Source organism: Monopterus albus, unplaced genomic scaffold (assembly GCF_001952655.1).
Source record: "Monopterus albus unplaced genomic scaffold, M_albus_1.0 scaffold32.1, whole genome shotgun sequence".
Lineage (NCBI taxonomy): Eukaryota > Metazoa > Chordata > Actinopteri > Synbranchiformes > Synbranchidae > Monopterus > Monopterus albus.
Genome location: NW_018127912.1, coordinates 2,052,549 through 2,068,497, shown reverse-complemented (window position 1 = coordinate 2,068,497; position 15,949 = coordinate 2,052,549). Strand labels below are relative to the sequence as shown.

At 40.2% G+C, this 15,949-nt stretch overlaps 3 protein-coding genes across 5 annotated transcripts; 2 read left to right on the top strand and 1 right to left on the bottom strand.

Moving 5' to 3' along the window:
- Positions 1-146: 146 nt before the first annotated feature.
- Positions 147-3,447, top strand: LOC109958411 (dynactin subunit 6). Its single transcript, XM_020597020.1, has 7 exons — positions 147-254; positions 442-506; positions 656-761; positions 893-978; positions 1,082-1,129; positions 1,272-1,414; positions 2,437-3,447. Exons 1-7 carry the CDS (start codon positions 229-231, stop codon positions 2,527-2,529), a joined length of 567 nt encoding a protein of 188 aa, XP_020452676.1. The 5' UTR covers positions 147-228; the 3' UTR covers positions 2,530-3,447.
- gtf2e2 (general transcription factor IIE, polypeptide 2, beta) lies at positions 2,815-15,851 on the bottom strand. Of its 3 annotated transcripts, none has more exons than XM_020597017.1 (8): positions 15,636-15,851; positions 14,800-14,964; positions 7,852-7,934; positions 7,187-7,294; positions 6,590-6,772; positions 6,374-6,467; positions 3,950-4,065; positions 2,815-3,773 (listed from the first exon to the last, which is right to left on the bottom strand). In XM_020597017.1, exons 2-8 carry the CDS (start codon positions 14,957-14,959, stop codon positions 3,654-3,656), a joined length of 864 nt encoding a protein of 287 aa, XP_020452673.1. In that variant the 5' UTR covers positions 14,960-14,964; positions 15,636-15,851; the 3' UTR covers positions 2,815-3,653. The 3 variants fall into 3 exon arrangements, with proteins under 3 accessions (XP_020452673.1, XP_020452674.1, XP_020452675.1); XM_020597018.1 differs by having other exon boundaries at positions 14,800-14,960; XM_020597019.1 differs by having other exon boundaries at positions 15,801-15,821.
- On the top strand, positions 8,839-13,651 carry smim18 (small integral membrane protein 18). Its single transcript, XM_020597021.1, has 2 exons — positions 8,839-9,142; positions 12,457-13,651. The coding sequence occupies exon 2, from the start codon at positions 12,462-12,464 to the stop codon at positions 12,774-12,776; it is 315 nt and encodes a 104-aa protein (XP_020452677.1). The 5' UTR covers positions 8,839-9,142; positions 12,457-12,461; the 3' UTR covers positions 12,777-13,651.
- Positions 15,852-15,949: the final 98 nt, after the last annotated feature.

Below are 15,949 nucleotides of genomic sequence, written 5' to 3'. Positions count from 1 at the left end.
AGGAGAGCTGACAGACGCGCGATTTCCTTTAATCAACCCATTTAAATTAACAAGTATGCATCAGTGTTTAAAAGAGCGGAACTGCTCCTATAATAATATTCTGACCAGATCATCTTTACGTCAAATGCGTCTTTAGTACTGACGCATGCGCATGCGCATACGTTGTCATAGCAAGGATTACAAATCGATGATCGAGTCGGCACCTCCCATTGGACTTCATCTCTCACAATGGATAAACTAAATCCCCAGAAAAAGTAAGATAAATATTAGTCTGTAAAATAACCGCTTAGTGTAATGTCAATAGCACAAAAGCTGATGACTATATAGCCACTATGAAATGTGCTATGTAGTTAATTTGGACGGTTTAGCGAAGTGGATAGCTAGCAACATTAGCTAGCGATTAACATTGTTACTTTTTTCTCGCTGTTTTTATTTTTGCAGTGTCAAAATAGCCGCTGGGGCCGTCGTTTGTGTTGAAAGTGAAATCAGAGGAGATGTCACTATTGGTAAGATGCTTTCCTTTGGTCGCTGGCCAGTAAGTTAAGCACTACTGAGTTGGGATAACCTGTATGTTTACCTATAAGCAGGCCAGACACTGCGAAATTAGTAGATTTACTTACTGTGTGCGTGTTTTATATTTTCTGTGTTTGTTCAGGCCCCAGGACAGTGGTACACCCAAAAGCTCGTATCATTGCAGAGGCAGGACCCATCGTTATCGGTGAAGGCAATTTGATCGAGGAGCAAGCTCTGATTATCAATCGGTATTGTAAGATTACTTGTACCTTAGTGTATAACATGTGCATCACTGTTTTACCCACCTTTGCATATGGGCTTTTGTAATCACACCTACCTGCATCATATTAACTACAAGCTTACACGTGCTACTCAACAGTTACCCAGAAAATATCAAACCGGATTCTGAGGTGGAACCAAAGACAATGACCATTGGGATCAACAATGTATTTGAAGTTGGCTGTGGTATCCTTTTGTCATATTCTATAAGTCAAGTGATTTTATATTTAAACATTCTTATACATCTTAACAATCCATGCCTAATTGTTCCTTAACTGACAACTAAAAGTATCACAAGCCTTGAAAATTGGGGACAACAATGTGATAGAATCTAAGGGTGAGACCTTTACATATTTGTTTGGCTTTCATTGTGTTCGTATAAAGGTCGGAGCAAGTGAAACCCACACCTGAAGAGATGGATGGAGCGTATTTATGAATGAAGCCACTCACTGTATCACATATCCTGTTTTACTGTCCAGCGGAGGTCGGGAGGAACGTGATCCTCACCAGTGGCTGTATCATTGGAGCCTTTTGTCAGGTCAACACTTGTGAGTTCATACCTGACAACACAGTCATCTTTGGCTCTGGGTGTATGAGGCGCATTCAGACCGAGCGACCACAGGTATGGCCACGCACTTCTAAGTGATGTTTGGGGTTTGTTTGTTTATTTGGATCCCCATTAGCTGATACAACATAACTGATATTCTTCCTGGGGTCCACACGACAACGGGGTGTAACCACGTACCCCAAGCTTGCAGTGTGCTTATAAATGGACCCTTAAAATGTTGTTGCTTGTTTTGAATGATTACATTTTGGTCATGTTTACACAATCAAGATTCTCACCAGTTTTTAAGAATTTCTGTAACCTCATCAGTGGTGTTTGTTGGGACTGAAGGGTCCTACATAAATGTAAAAGTAAAGGTCTGTCAACCATGCTGAAGGCAGAAGCACACTGTGTGAAATGTCTATGTAAAAGCACACACCGAAGCTCAAACATGCCAAGGCTTTTATTTTTACAGCTCACCACTTACCCTAAAATAGTATACAATAAAAATTCCACGCTAGGTTATCCTATGAGTTTTTATTACTGTGTAAAACTGCATGCAAAGGAGAACAATGGGACCTAAATTTAACTAACTGTACCATCATTTATTACAGCATCGCTATGTTTACATTTCCATTAGTTATATCTTCCCTTAGTCTACTCAGCCTGTTCAGGAAATAACTATAATTCTTGCAATTTCAAGTATAAAGTGGTTTTAAGTAGGTCCAAAATTTTCAGATGTGCCCAACTGCCCAGCATCTGATGCTGCAGTCTGACTGAAATTCGCCTGGTGAAACTGTCCTTAAACTCCCTGAAGCCAAACAGCACCCCATCTTTTCTGCTGCTCATGTTCTTGTGCTGTGGAGTTGTACAACAACATTTCTTGAACAAGAGGCCAGTGCAGTTCAGTCAGACTGAACTCTGCTCAAAATGGAGATGACCAGTCAATTTACAACCAGAAGCGAATCACCCCATTCCACCTAGACATGAGTGGGAAACACATTTTGGTCTGCCTGCACCATAAAGCTGAAAGCTTTGTAAAAAAATTACAGTTTTGTGTATTGTGCTTATTAACTTTGTCTGTTATGTAACCTTTACAGCCTCAGACTCTTCAGCTTGACTTTCTGATGAAGATCCTGCCGAACTACCATCATTTAAAGAAAACTGTTAAAGCAGGCCACACTGCTAGCTAAAATTAAACTTTACACTTATGAAGTTAAATTATAAATGGCTATTAAACCCATATTTAAATACACAATGCTTAAGGGAAGCCCAAATGTATATATATAATTCTATGTAGCTATCTTCAGCAGTCCATTTTCCCACTGATTATTTTCAAATGTAACTGCAACAGCTGATTAAGCACTTCATCTTTACCTTGCTGCGCTGTTGTACTGTTTTCTATGATTAAATAACTTGACAAAAATGCTGATGGTGTGCACCATGTACTCATTTATGATCACAGCATTTACTGGTACTTTATGAAACAGTTTTTTTTAAGTAGTACAGAAAGAATACATGGGAATGTATTCATTGTATATTCACAAAATAAAAATGGGATAAGTACCAATACTAAATCAAAGTATTTTCAGTGATTCTCAATTAGATTTTTATATATAACACTGTAATACTGTGTTGGGAATTAAATGGGTAATTAATTGATGTAACAATCACCGTCACTGAACTGTATGTAAAACTAGGCAGTATTGTGTAACTTATTAAAATAGGTTCCAAACCACTATGTAGCTGAAACATGAAAGAATTTCAATATTCTGAAACTCCACAAGAAGTAACATCCAAGACGTTTTATGCTGTATGAGAGACCTCAGTGTGATGCACTGCACAACACAAAAGTGTCTTTTGCAATTCCTACTAAAAGGATTAAAGGTTTCCATTAGGTGAGGACAGCTGCCGTCTCAAAACCTTCAACACACACCTCTCTGTGGTACTCTGAATAAAATATTTACACACCTGAACCTCATTTATAATCTAACAGTAAGGTTGCAGTGCTCCCTTTAAGGATGGTATTTTTTTGGTAAGGGCATTTGGTGTTCTTAATGGTCTCTGCACTCTTTTCCCCTTTGTCCTTCAGTTATCACTGATCAACAAAACTGAAAATAATTCCACAACACAGGTGCTATTCACTCCATGTAACACAAGACCACTGGTCACCGAGACGAGTGCAAAGGAAGGAAAAGAAGCTAGTTTGTTTGACACAACAGGCAGTCATAAAGCGCCTTTGTACTGTAGTGTGGCCAGAGCCTCCAACTACAACCACACTGATTCTACAGGGCACGTAGCAGTGAGAGAAGGGACTTCACTTCTTCGCAGGAACACCATCCGAATAGTCCTCCAGCACTCCTGCCAAATGGTTGTTGTGGGTCTTGAAGTGTCTCTTCCTCTGCCCACCTTGCTTCTTCCTCTTTTGAACTGGTAACTGCATGGAGTACAGAAACACAATCACCACTGATTATAATGCTTGGTTAACTTAGTATAAGTGTCAGTATTCTGAGCTAAAACGTTAAAGCCTTTTGTTTTTAGTCAATATAAGAGTATTTAAATCTGTGAAGTTGGAATGAAATTCAAGCAGATGGGAGACCAGCAAACACTGACCACTTTCTTTGGTCCCGTTTCTTGCATAGAGGAGATGCCTTGTTTCTTTAGGTACTCCTCAATCTTCTCTTCATCTATGGAATCAACTGGAACACTCCTCCACAGCTTCTGAAATTCTACAATTTAGATTTTTTTTTTAAGGAAGATGTATCTGGACACAATTAGTTCAAGATGTTAAATAAATGTATGAAACAACAAACCAAACTAAGTGTAGACCTGGATGATAGTTAATATCAACTAGAATTACCGCTTTGCGATTACATGCCTCTGCCAACCTGTCAAATTTACAAGGTATGGGACAGAAGAGAGGTCAGGGTGACCTATAATGACCAAATCTAACCATTTCATCCTCGAGACCAAATGGACACTTGTGTCAAATTTGAAGAAATTCCCTCAGGGTGTTCCTAACATATTGTCTTCACAAGAACTGTACAGACAGATGGACAACCTGAAAACATTGCTGGTGCGGGGGCATAAAAATGTGTTCAGTTATATAGATGTATGATGGCATCTGCTAAGAAATAAATGCTTTAATTAAAACTGACTGATCTATTGCATTAAACAGCACAGGTTAAACTGAGGTGCAACTGACATGATGACTGAATTATCACATCTCTTTTTATGTTAAATGCAGTACCATTTTCATGATGACCTCTTGTGATTTACTTCTATACTTTCATGATACTGCTGTTAATGTCCAAGTGGAAGTACATATAACAGTGAGCAAATTAAATGAAAATGAGTGAAATCAGAGGGGGAAACCCAATCCTTATAGATGTGTTTATTTTAATGTGGAAAAATGCATAATGAAGTATCTCTCCCAATCTCTGTGTTAATTACAATAACGCAAAATGAACAAAGGCCAAAAGAGAAAGACAAATCTCAACTACACCTTTTGTTAGAGAATGAAAGAGCCAAAAATTGGCAAACGCTTTTCATAGCCAGCTAAAAGTCTTTCAATTCTTGTACTTGGGATCTTCTCCCATTCTTCCTTGCAAAAGGCTTCTAGTTCTGTAATATTCTTTGGTCGTCTTGCATGCACAGCTCTTTTAAGATCTACCCACAAATTTTCAATGATGTTTAAATCAGGGGACTGTGATGGCCATTCCAAAACCTTCAGCCTGCGTCTCTTGAGGTATTCCATAGTGGATTTCGAGGTATGTTTAGGATCATTGTCCTGTTGTAGAAGCCATCCTCTTTTCAGCTTCAGCTTTTTTACAGATGGTGTGATGTTTGCTTCCAGAATTTGCTGGTATTTAGTGGAATCCATTCTTCCCTCCACCCGTGCAATGTTTCCTGTGCCACTGGCTGCAACACAACCCCAGAGCATGATAGATCCACCCCCATGCTTAATAGTTGGCAAGGTGTTCTTTTCATGAAATGCTGCTCCTTTTTTTCTCCAAACATGCCTTTGCTGATTGTGTCCAAAGAGTTCTATTTTAACTTCATCAGTCCACAGCACTTGTTTCCAAAACGCATCGGGCTTCTGTAGATGTCCTGTTGCATACTTCAGACGTTGGATTTTATGATGGGGACGCAGATAAGGTTTTCTTCTGCTGACTCTTCCATGAAGGCCTTGTCTGTGCAAGCATCGCTGCACAGTGGAACGGTGCACCACCACTCCTGAGTCTGCTAAATCTTCCTGCAGGTTTTTTGCAGTCAAATGGGGGTTTTGATTTGTCTTTCTGACCAGCATACGAGCAGTTCTGTCCGAGAGTTTTCTTGGTCTTCCAGATCTCATCTTGACCTCCACAGTTCCCCTGATCTGCCATCTCTTAATTACATTTCTTACTGTGGAAACTGCAAGCTGACAACGCTTTGCTATCTTCTTGTAGCCTTCTCCTGCATTGTGGGCATCAATAACTTTCATTTTCAGGGTCTTACACAGCTGCTTAGAGGAACCCATGGTTGCTGGGTGTCCACAAGTGTGTGCACAAGGTTTGAAGAGTCAAAGTATTTGTACAGCTTTGAAATTGGCATTTACCAATGACAGCTGTTGCTGTGCATCAGATCTAACGAGCTGATTAAGGTCTGATACCTTGTGAGAGACTTTGAGACTCTGGAACTCTTAGGGTGCCCAAACTTTTGCACCATGCCATAATAATGTTTTTATTTTTTATTTTTGTTCAATTTATGGCATAAGAAGTAACTATGCATCACTGTTTGCAGAAAATATTGTGCATTTTTTCCATTTCCAAGAGAAACTGTGTTAACATCTGTTCAAATAAAAAATCACCAAAATCTGTTATTTATCAAGGGGTGCCTAAACTTTTGCATAAGACTGTATTTCTCTCTATTGATTATTCCAACCTACAGCTGCACAGAGAACCAGTAACAGACAGAAAGACAGTCAAGACAGAGACAGACACAGAGGGAGAGAAAGCTATCTCACAACTGACAGACAAAAAGCTGATGAATTCTCACCTTCATCTACCACAAACTGGCAGTGCTTGTCATTGTAGAATAGGATCTTTTTTTTGTCTGGTCTTGTCACAAAAATGATCTGATCCCCCAAAGCCTGCGAATGATCGCATGAAAGCTCATTTCTCTGTCCATATGTCCTTATAGTTTAGTCACCACAGTGTTTACTCATTATACATGGATGCTAAACAAGTCATAGCATCGTATTTATTGTATTACCTTAATTGCCTTAGCTGAGTTCGGTAGCCCCTCCTCTACGTCGTCCAGCAGCACTCCTCCCAGGCCTAGCTGGTCGTGTTTGTCCAGCAGCCTCAGTAAGGCCTTCTTGTCCTTCAGGTTATACTTGGGCTTGAAACCGTATGTCCCATCCCTGACCTCAATTTTTGGGTTGTTCACCAAGGCCTGTGGAGATGTACAGTACAGTAGAATATTTCAAGTTTAAAGTCTCTAGCCACTTGAGAGTATGTGTAAGTATTAATTGAATTGTCGTGGATGCACTCTTTATGCTGATTTTCGTAGCTCCATCCTTTTCTCCAGGTCATACGGTTTTTGTACCATGAAAAATATCTTCAAGAAGATATTCAATGTTGTACAATGTGTTGACATCATCAGCCACTACTCAATGGCAACATATAGGATGCTGTTATAGAATTGTTGCAAGTGTCACACATCAGCCTACAAATGACTGTGAAGGGGAAAAACATATTGTGTGTACTGAAAGAGGTCAATGAGATTATGTTGGATAAAGACATGCACTACCTATGATAAATGATAGGAAGTAGGGCGTCGAAAAAAAAACACAACACAGGAACACACCTCAGTCATGAGCCACTGTTTCTGTTTCATACTGATGTCAAGAAGTTTGGTCTCATCCAGAATCTCTTCTAAGGTCAGAAAGTGTGTGTCACCATTCTGATGCCTTGTCTGAGAGTTAAAGACAGAAAAGCACATAGACTGATGTAAAGAAAGCACAAATACAGAGACAACAGTAGTATAATATCTTTCTCAGCACCTATGTTAAAATGTAAGCAATCTTTTGACAGGGTTTTAGTTAAATGTCCACAGTGATTTAGTGCCTCGCATCCAACTGTCGGGGTATTTAACACAGTTTAAAAGTCTGTGTTTTCAACAGATGGTACAAAAAAAAATGCACACATTCAAAGAAAATCTGTCAACTTGACTGCGAGTTCTGCAGCGAGGGATGAGTCAGACAGCTAGTGTGACAGGGCCTGGTTGCCTCTCTGCCAAGCCACAGCATGATAAACAAGCTGTTTACATACCAAAAGAAGGACTGTGGAGCAAATATTGCACAGTGGATACAATGGACTCCCTCAGCTAACACAATAGACAAGTCAAGCTTTTAGAAGAGCTCCAGTGGAGATGACAGACTTAAAAATCTAACAAGTAGGTTGACGCTGTTCATGCAAAGATTAATGCAAACACCACTAAATTACTAGAGAAAGATGTCTCCCAAGGCGTACCTTCATATAATTGACTATCTTGGCAAGGCAGCCAAATTTGTACCCGGAGCTCGCCTTGATGTTAAAGTTCCCATTACTGGACTCTGTGAAGAAACAAAACAAAAAGAAAGAATAGTTTAGTCAAAATAGTTAACTGTCATAACTCAGCTTGTATAAAATTTGCCACAATTTTGAATAGACCACAAACACTGTAATCAGTTTATAATTTTAATAGCAGTCACTATTCTACATTTTCTAATTCAACAATTTACAAAAAAAAAAAAAGTGTTAGTTTATCTCTGAGCTCTTAAGCATTAATCTAAAACGAGTACAAAACGTTGAGGTCAGTATATTTACAAAAGCTACTGCAATTTTGTACAAGTATCCCGCACAAATATACACATTTTATGTGGTGCGCTAGTGTGTATTTATAGCAACAGAATATTGTATGTCACCCAGTGCAACAGTGTGGCTCACAGTCTGGTCAACACTGGAGCTCAGTGGTACAGAGGACTAAGATATACAGTGCTATTTCTCATTACTTATTTCACATTACATATTTTTATTTAATTGACATTACTTTGTAGAAACTTGTTTTCACTTTGACATTAGAGTTTTTTGTAATTGTTTTGTTAAAAAAGCCAAATTATATATTTATAAAATCAATAAAAGGGTGAAACATCCAAGGGGGTGAATACTTTTTATAGGGACTGTAAGCAATAAGCCAGCCTTTGCCAAAACTTATGCTAGTTGGAGCATTTTATTGTGAGTTTTGGTCTTTTCTAGGGAATTGATGACAATAAGAAAAATGTACAACACCACCAGTCTAATCTGCTAAGTGTAATATGGAGTCAGGCCAGCTGGTCCTATTCTCTGTTTGAGTCCAGATCCCCCCTGAGGACTGAGGTCTGGACTCAGCACTCACCAATCAAAGGCGAAACAAAGACTGATTTATGAATGTTTTATGGTGTGGGCAGGAGCTTCATTTGCAGTGAGCTGCACTGTGGGAAGGACGCTGAGACTGTGACAGGCCGGTTAACGAATGGTGCAGAGGCAGGGCTAAAAGAAAAGAACCAATGGTGGAGAGACGCCTCTGCTGTTCAGCTGAAACATGAAGAGCTGCAAGGAGTGACGGAGGGAGCGAGCGAGTGCGCGAGCAATGGCTGGTGATGCGTGAGGGTGGAGGAAAACTGGGCCGCGGAGTGAACGCGGAGGAGGGAGAGAGTGGAAGACGGAGCAATAGGTGGAGCAGTGAGAAGAGGAGAGTGCGTCTGTTGACTTGCATCTTCTAAAGACTAAGCCAGACACACAGGTGAGTCTGCGCATTTTTCAGAATAATGTATGCATGTTTGAGAGCAATGCATCATAACAATCCACAGCATGATTTTAACATACAGGCTGTTGGCTGCTCCTAGTCTCACTGTGTGTAATCCAGCATTCACAAGGTAAATCATACATCTTTAAATGCAGCAGATCTAATTACAAATCCAATGCCTTCTGCACTAGACATCTAAAATTGCACCACATCTAGCAACAACATATCAAAACTGTAATCTACACAATAACAACTGAGTTCTTTAGTTGGCAGTTTTAATATTACAGCCAAGAATGAACCAACCCACACTGGATTAAATAAACATGGGTCTCTCTGTCTGTCTGGCTGTCTGTCTGTGCACTTACCGCTTGATTGCCAAGCATGAGAAACTGTGTGCACCACATTAGTGTTTGCGGACATGCATGTCTCAAACTGCAGCTCTCAAGACAAATCAATGAGGGACTGACAGCCGTGAGGAGGCAGCCAGGGGCATTATGAGTGTATAAGTGGATCTGGTGAGAGACATCTGCTGTGTAGCCTAGCCAGAAAGCGATGTCTCGCCCTACAGCACTAGAAGCTTGGCTGGGATGGGGCTCATTTAGGGTGAGATAACAGATGCTGCAGGGAGCCGATCTGTCCTCATTGGTGAAACTCCCCTGACAAAAGAAAGGTGGAGCAAAGAGACCATGGGAGGCACTGGGGTGGGGAATACCAATCAGGAATGACTAACTAGCAAAAAGAGGATGTTGTCATGGTGATGAGTTGAAGTGAAGTTGATATGAGCTGGATTTATAAAAGGATGCTAAAGAGGAAACAGGGTAAAGTTGTCAACTGGGAAGAAATACCACTTCCCACATGCTGTAAACAGACATGCTTCAGTCCGCTCACACTATCCAATTAACCACCCACAATAAAAACAATCTCTGATGGACCTGGTTGCATGCATTTTCAGGACAGCATTGTCAGTAATATTTTGAAATGCAAGGACACCTGAACTCTATCCTAAGCAAATTCAAACAACAAAAATACAATAAACAATAAACCACACACAAAGCTGTAAGCAGTAGTTGCCTTTTCCCACATTAGTGCAGATATATCATTCAGTATTGTCCTGCATTTGGGCTCCAGTGGAAGACTAACTTAGGCACGCTGAGGACAGAAATGTTTGAAGACTTCGAGGTAACTGAAGCCACAACAGTGAAGGGTTCTATCATGTAACAGTATCAGGTAATAAAGAAAACCAAATCACCATGACAAGGAGGGTTCACCTCTCCCTGCAAGGGCACTAAAATACACTCTCACACATACAGGTCATACCAAATGCCACCTGAGAGCATTTGTTTTTACACAGTAAGCTCAGTTGAATTTGGAAGATCTTAGAAGAAACAAAAAAAAATGTAACCTCACAAGATTAGTCGAGTGTAGAAGGAAGCATTTGTGCTCTTGTTGAACAAGTCATTTCCGCGGTCACTCAAGTAACTGGGTCAGCTGCCTTAGTCTCAGTGTGTGATGTAAAAAACAAGGTTTTGTGTGTGTGTGTGTGTGCGCACATACAGGCGTGTGTTTAGAGCACGTGTGTATGTGTGCACACGTATGTGTGTGGGCAGAGATACTGGCATGCTGTTCCCTGAGGACTTAAAATGGTAGGCGCTGGCTGAAAATGTGAAAGGACAGAGGGAGAGAGACAGATGGCCTGATAAAGTACACACTGTAGAACATCTTTTAACTTCATTAGTAGATAGAAAATCCGCAACTGCAATATTTTGGACAGATGTTCTGGCTGGAGAGCTGCAAACCAAACATAGATGCCACATTTCACTCTGCACCAGGCTTTTGTTCTGAGCAGATGGCCTCTGTAGGGGTCGTCCTCATTTGCAATATGACCTTTTGCTCCAAAAACACACTGTCCTCTCATTTCTATAGACTTGCACTGCTATTTTACCTTTTTACAACATGATAGCCACTATGACCGATGGTGTATGAAGTACTACTGGTATCACATTACTGCAAGTTACCTGACAGAAGCCCTGATGGTTTCAGGAGAGGAAACGGCTTTCCTCATTCTGTTTGTGGTCCCTACTGACACACTGTCCTTTTCAGAGAGGACCTCGGCTGTGTAGATGATCTATAGAAACAATTCTACTCTTTGATCAGTTTTTAATCTTTATAGGGTGGGATGACATGACTTTTTCTTTATATGATTTGATGCACAATATGGTGTGTATGATTCAATTCAATCACAATACAGTTAGAACTTCAATGACAACAATGTATGACAGAATACTTGCACTTTATTCCTCTTTTCTAGCACTGGTTTGATTATGTAAATAACAGCCACATATACTGATTTACATTTTGTTAGGCTGTCTTATTTACAAAAAATATGAAGTCGCTGCTGTATACACACCACACGATATACAGTCACAGCCAAAAATATTAGCCCCCCCCTGCATTTCTGTCAGATAAGGAACCACTTCTCTCAGAAATCCCTAAAGCAGCAAAGTAACCCTAATGCATCAGCAAACCTCCACCATGTTTAACTGTAGGGACCATGTCCATTTCATTTTCTGAAAACAGTAGAATGATGTGCTTGACCAAAAAGCTCTATTTTAGTCTTCTCTGTCCACAGGACATTCTCCCAGAAGGATTGTGGCTCTTTCTGGTAAGCTTTGGCAAACTCCAGTCTGCAATTGTCCAGGCTTTTCCACTATTGTGGTTCTCAAATCCTCAGACAATTCTTTGCTCCTCTTTATTTTCTCCATGCTCAGTGTGGTCCACAACACAAAGGTTGAGTCAACTTTTCTCCATTTTAACTGGTTGCAAGTGTGATTTCTAAATTGCCAGCACCTGTTGGTTGCTACAGGCGTGTGCCATTATAAATTAAAGAAGCCTCACATGCTTGGACTACAACTATTTCTGATGATTTTGAAAGGGTGTCAATAATTCTGTCCAGTCCATTTTCTGGAGTTCTGTGTGGAGTGTACCAGATTTGGCTTTTTCTCTGCATTTTTTGTGTTGTTCCAATGCAAACAAGAGAAATTAACATGAGAATACCAAAGAATTTGTGATTGCAACAATTTTCTGGGAGAAGTTGGAGAAGCCCAGTATATCAGGTTAGAAATTATTATATTCACATTCAAAAGTAAGACAAATAAGACCATCCTAAATATTCTTTCACCATGGAAACAAGTATTTTACAGCCATCACCTTCTAATCTTTTCTCCCTAATGCTGTCACCACCTTGCATTGAAACCCAGAACCACTGGCATTAACCACTTTCCCTTCTCCCTGTTTTTGTCAATTCCAACCAGAAATCATGGCCAACATCACGACCACTATACACCCGAGTAATCAACCAGAAGTGGTCCCTCTCTCCAGCGTCTCCTTGCAGGTCCAGGAGGTCTACCCCTTCCACGATGGCTGGAATGTGGCCTGCTTCATCATCCTTCTGCTCTTCATCCTCACTGTCCTGTCTCTGGCTGCCTTGGCTATGCTGTATGAGCTACTGGATTGTGGGTGCTGTGCCAAAGAAAAAACAAATCGCCAGCTACAAGAGGAGGGGCCAGGAAGCTGCAGCAAGCTCATGACCAGCATTTGTAAGGAGCAAGAATCCCACACGGAGGTGGTATAGAGGCAGCAATGATGAAGAAAAGGAAGAGCAGGAGTTTGGTTTTCATTGCTGAACTGCAAAATATTACAGTGAACTTCAAAAACTGCCTAACAGTGGTTCAACTGGTCACAGTTAAGAGGATGCGAAGGAGGACAACGTAAAAAGGGAAGAGGGCAGTTTTCACTGATTTGGAATGATTTCAAATAGCTTTTCATTTCATTTAGGAGGACATCGACACACAGCTACATTCACTACCACTTACCATGCAGAGCAGACCTGGAAAACCAGGTTTTGCACCAGAAACACCACCAGATGAAAGACAGCACGCAAGCAAAAATACTATTATTAGGGTGGCCTGAAAAAAATGCAATTTTCAAGAATGAAGAAAAAAGGCTTTGGCAGAATAGGTTACATTAAGGTGGGCCTCTTGAAGGTGTATGTCCAAGACATGACACATAAAAATACTCAGACCCAATACCTGCAAACTGAAACAAAAAGTTTCCTTGTTCGAAAACACCTGCCCTGTGAGGTGTATACTTATCACCTGCTGGATGCAAATGAGCTTCTTTCATGGTAAAATGTTGTACACAGACAGAAACTGATGTCCCAGTCCAAGGACTTGAACATCTTTGTTTCCCAAAACAGACTAGTAAATAGCAAATACATTTATCAAGCATAGTTGGAAATCACTGTTGCTTTGAATAAAGCCTGTGTTTGTCTATTCTTTTAGTAAATTGTGGACCAGTGCTGTCAACATGTTTCGTATTGTAGTATTATTTAATGATAAGTGACACTCGGTTGCTGAACAGTGATGTAAATTTATCATGTCATATTGAGCACAATGTACGATTTCATATGCCTTACCTCAAAACATGCTTAATAAACTGTCACCGAATTATGTGCCTGTTTTTCTGCTAAAATAAGAAGTTTACTTACTAGGCTATAATTATCATGAGTAATCTGTTTTTAAAGTTTCAAACTTAGAGGAGATGACAAGCAACAAGAGGCTACTGCTCAAAATCCAATTCTGACATGCTGGATTAGTCGGCTTACCGAAAACCTCAGCTCATTCTGAATTTGAGGCCAACAACACAGTCCATAAATCTTAGGACAGGGGCAACAAAAGACTCCAATGTTAAAAATTACACACACAAACACATGCTGGAACAACTCACAGCCACATAGGTGATTGGCAACAGGTCAGTATCATGATTGGGTATAAAAACAGCATCCCAGAGAGGCTAGTCTTTCAGAAGGTTCATCGCTGTGTGTGGCAAATAGTTCAACAAATTAAGAAATTTTTTCTCAACGTAAAATTGCTAAGAATGAAATTTTTTTTTATCAACTACAGTGCATAACCCAATAAGATTTAAAAATTCAAAGAACTCTCTGTAAGAAAGGGATAAGGCCACAAACCAGAGTTGAATGACCGTGATCTTCAGACCCTCAAGCTACACTGCATCAAAAGCAAACAAGATTCTGTGGTAGAAACTCCTGTATGGGCTCAGGAACACCTGTCACTGCTGTCAGCAAACACGGTTCATCGCTGCATCCACAAATGTAAGTTACAACTCTACCATGCAAAGAACAACCATATATAAACAAGCCCCAGAAACACAGCCACCTTCTCTGGGCTCAAAATCATTTAAGATGGACTGAGAAGAAGTGGAATACTGCAACGACTCAAAATTTGAAATTGCCTTTGAAATACATGGACTGGCCCTCCAGGCTAAAGAGGAGAGGGACCACCAAGCTGGTTATCAGCACATAGTTCACAAGCCAGCAACTGTCATGACATGGGGGTGCATGAGTAACTTGCTCATCTGTGAAAGTATAATTGATGCTGAAAAATACAGGTTTTGGAGCCATCCACACATCTATTTCAAGGAAGGGCCTTGCTTAATTCAGCAAGTCAATGCCAAACCGCATTATGAAGTGGAAAATATTATAAAGGAGGCCCTAAACTATTGACCTGCTGAAGAATTTGATTAAATTAACAATGAAACATTCTATAATTGATTTTTAGAAAATCTGCTTCACTTACCAGCACTATGTTTGGACCCTGAGGAGCTGTCTTTGTCAACTTTAGGCTTCTTCTTTTTGTGTGATCCAGAGTCTGACACAGCCGGTCTCTTCTCTACAGCTGGTGTGGACAGAGCTCTTTTCTTGAACAGTTCCCTCTCCCTCAGTAGCGCTGGATCCATCCTGGCTGATGGGGACAAAATACATAAAAATAGCAACAGTTTGATCAAGTCTAAACAAAAGGAAATTCATTTATTAAAAGCCCACTAGTCTGAGACGCATGTGTAAATTAATTTTCCCAATTAACAATCACAGATGATGGTCTCTCATCAAACTTTGCTTAGCTATTAAGCAAAGTATTTCATATAAACCTGACATTCTCCATCATGCGATACGCAGATAAAGAAGAATGTAACTGTTTTCATAACAATACAGAAACAGATATCGCACTGTAGCTACAGTGCTGCTGATACATCATTGATACTACAAGTTCACACAAAGTGCAGTACACACAGCAGACTGCATATGCCGGCTTCATTATTTCCACACAGTCACCGTACCTGGTCCTAAGGAGAAAAGGTACCTAGATAAACAAAACCACTAAGTTAGCTAACGTTAGCATGTTCGTTTGCCAACCGGGTTAGTACCTGAGCAGCTAGTCAGCATGCTTCTACGCTGTTGTTTTATTGTGACAATGCAAACCCACAAAAGCCACGAATAACGTTACAGACTTCACCAAACACTACTGACTACACTGAATGTTAACATAAGTAAGAAACAGTAACAGCATAGTCCAACAATTGGCTGTTTAGTTAACATTAGCTTGGCGATTTGTTCAACGTTATGTAGTGACCATACCTCACACTTTGCTCTAGTTTTCAGAGAAATTGACGGGCTAGTCCAGGATCGATACCTATTTTGGAGTTTTAGAGAACAGAAGGAAAATTCTTCCTTCAACAAATCACCGTCTTATCTTTTTCGTTCAAACATAAAACAAGTTAACACTAGCTAACTAACGCTAACCTCAATCACAACACATTTTTTCTCACGCTGCACTTCCGTTTTTGTTCGATTTGTCAGATTTCGACATTTAATCCTTGAATGACGTCATTGCGTATAACGATTCACTTAAAAAGGCCACAAAAATCGTATGCTGTACATATTTCTGTATT

Bases quoted from the DNA above. Each gene is read 5' to 3' on its own strand.
- smim18 (XM_020597021.1), top strand. From the start codon at position 12,462: ATGGCCAACATCACGACCACTATACACCCGAGTAATCAACCAGAAGTG.
- LOC109958411 (XM_020597020.1), top strand. From the start codon at position 229: ATGGATAAACTAAATCCCCAGAAAAA. The intron at 762-892 runs GTATTGTAAGAT...GCTACTCAACAG, and splicing joins CAAGCTCTGATTATCAATCG to TTACCCAGAAAATATCAAAC. The intron at 1,415-2,436 runs GTATGGCCACGC...TAACCTTTACAG, and splicing joins TTCAGACCGAGCGACCACAG to CCTCAGACTCTTCAGCTTGA.
- gtf2e2 (XM_020597017.1), bottom strand. From the start codon at position 14,959: ATGGATCCAGCGCTACTGAGGGAGAGGGAACTGTTCAAGAAAAGAGCT. The intron at 6,773-7,186 runs GTGTGTTCCTGT...ACATCTCCACAG, and splicing joins AACAGTGGCTCATGACTGAG to GCCTTGGTGAACAACCCAAA. The intron at 4,066-6,373 runs GTGAGAATTCAT...TCTAAATTGTAG, and splicing joins CCAGTTTGTGGTAGATGAAG to AATTTCAGAAGCTGTGGAGG.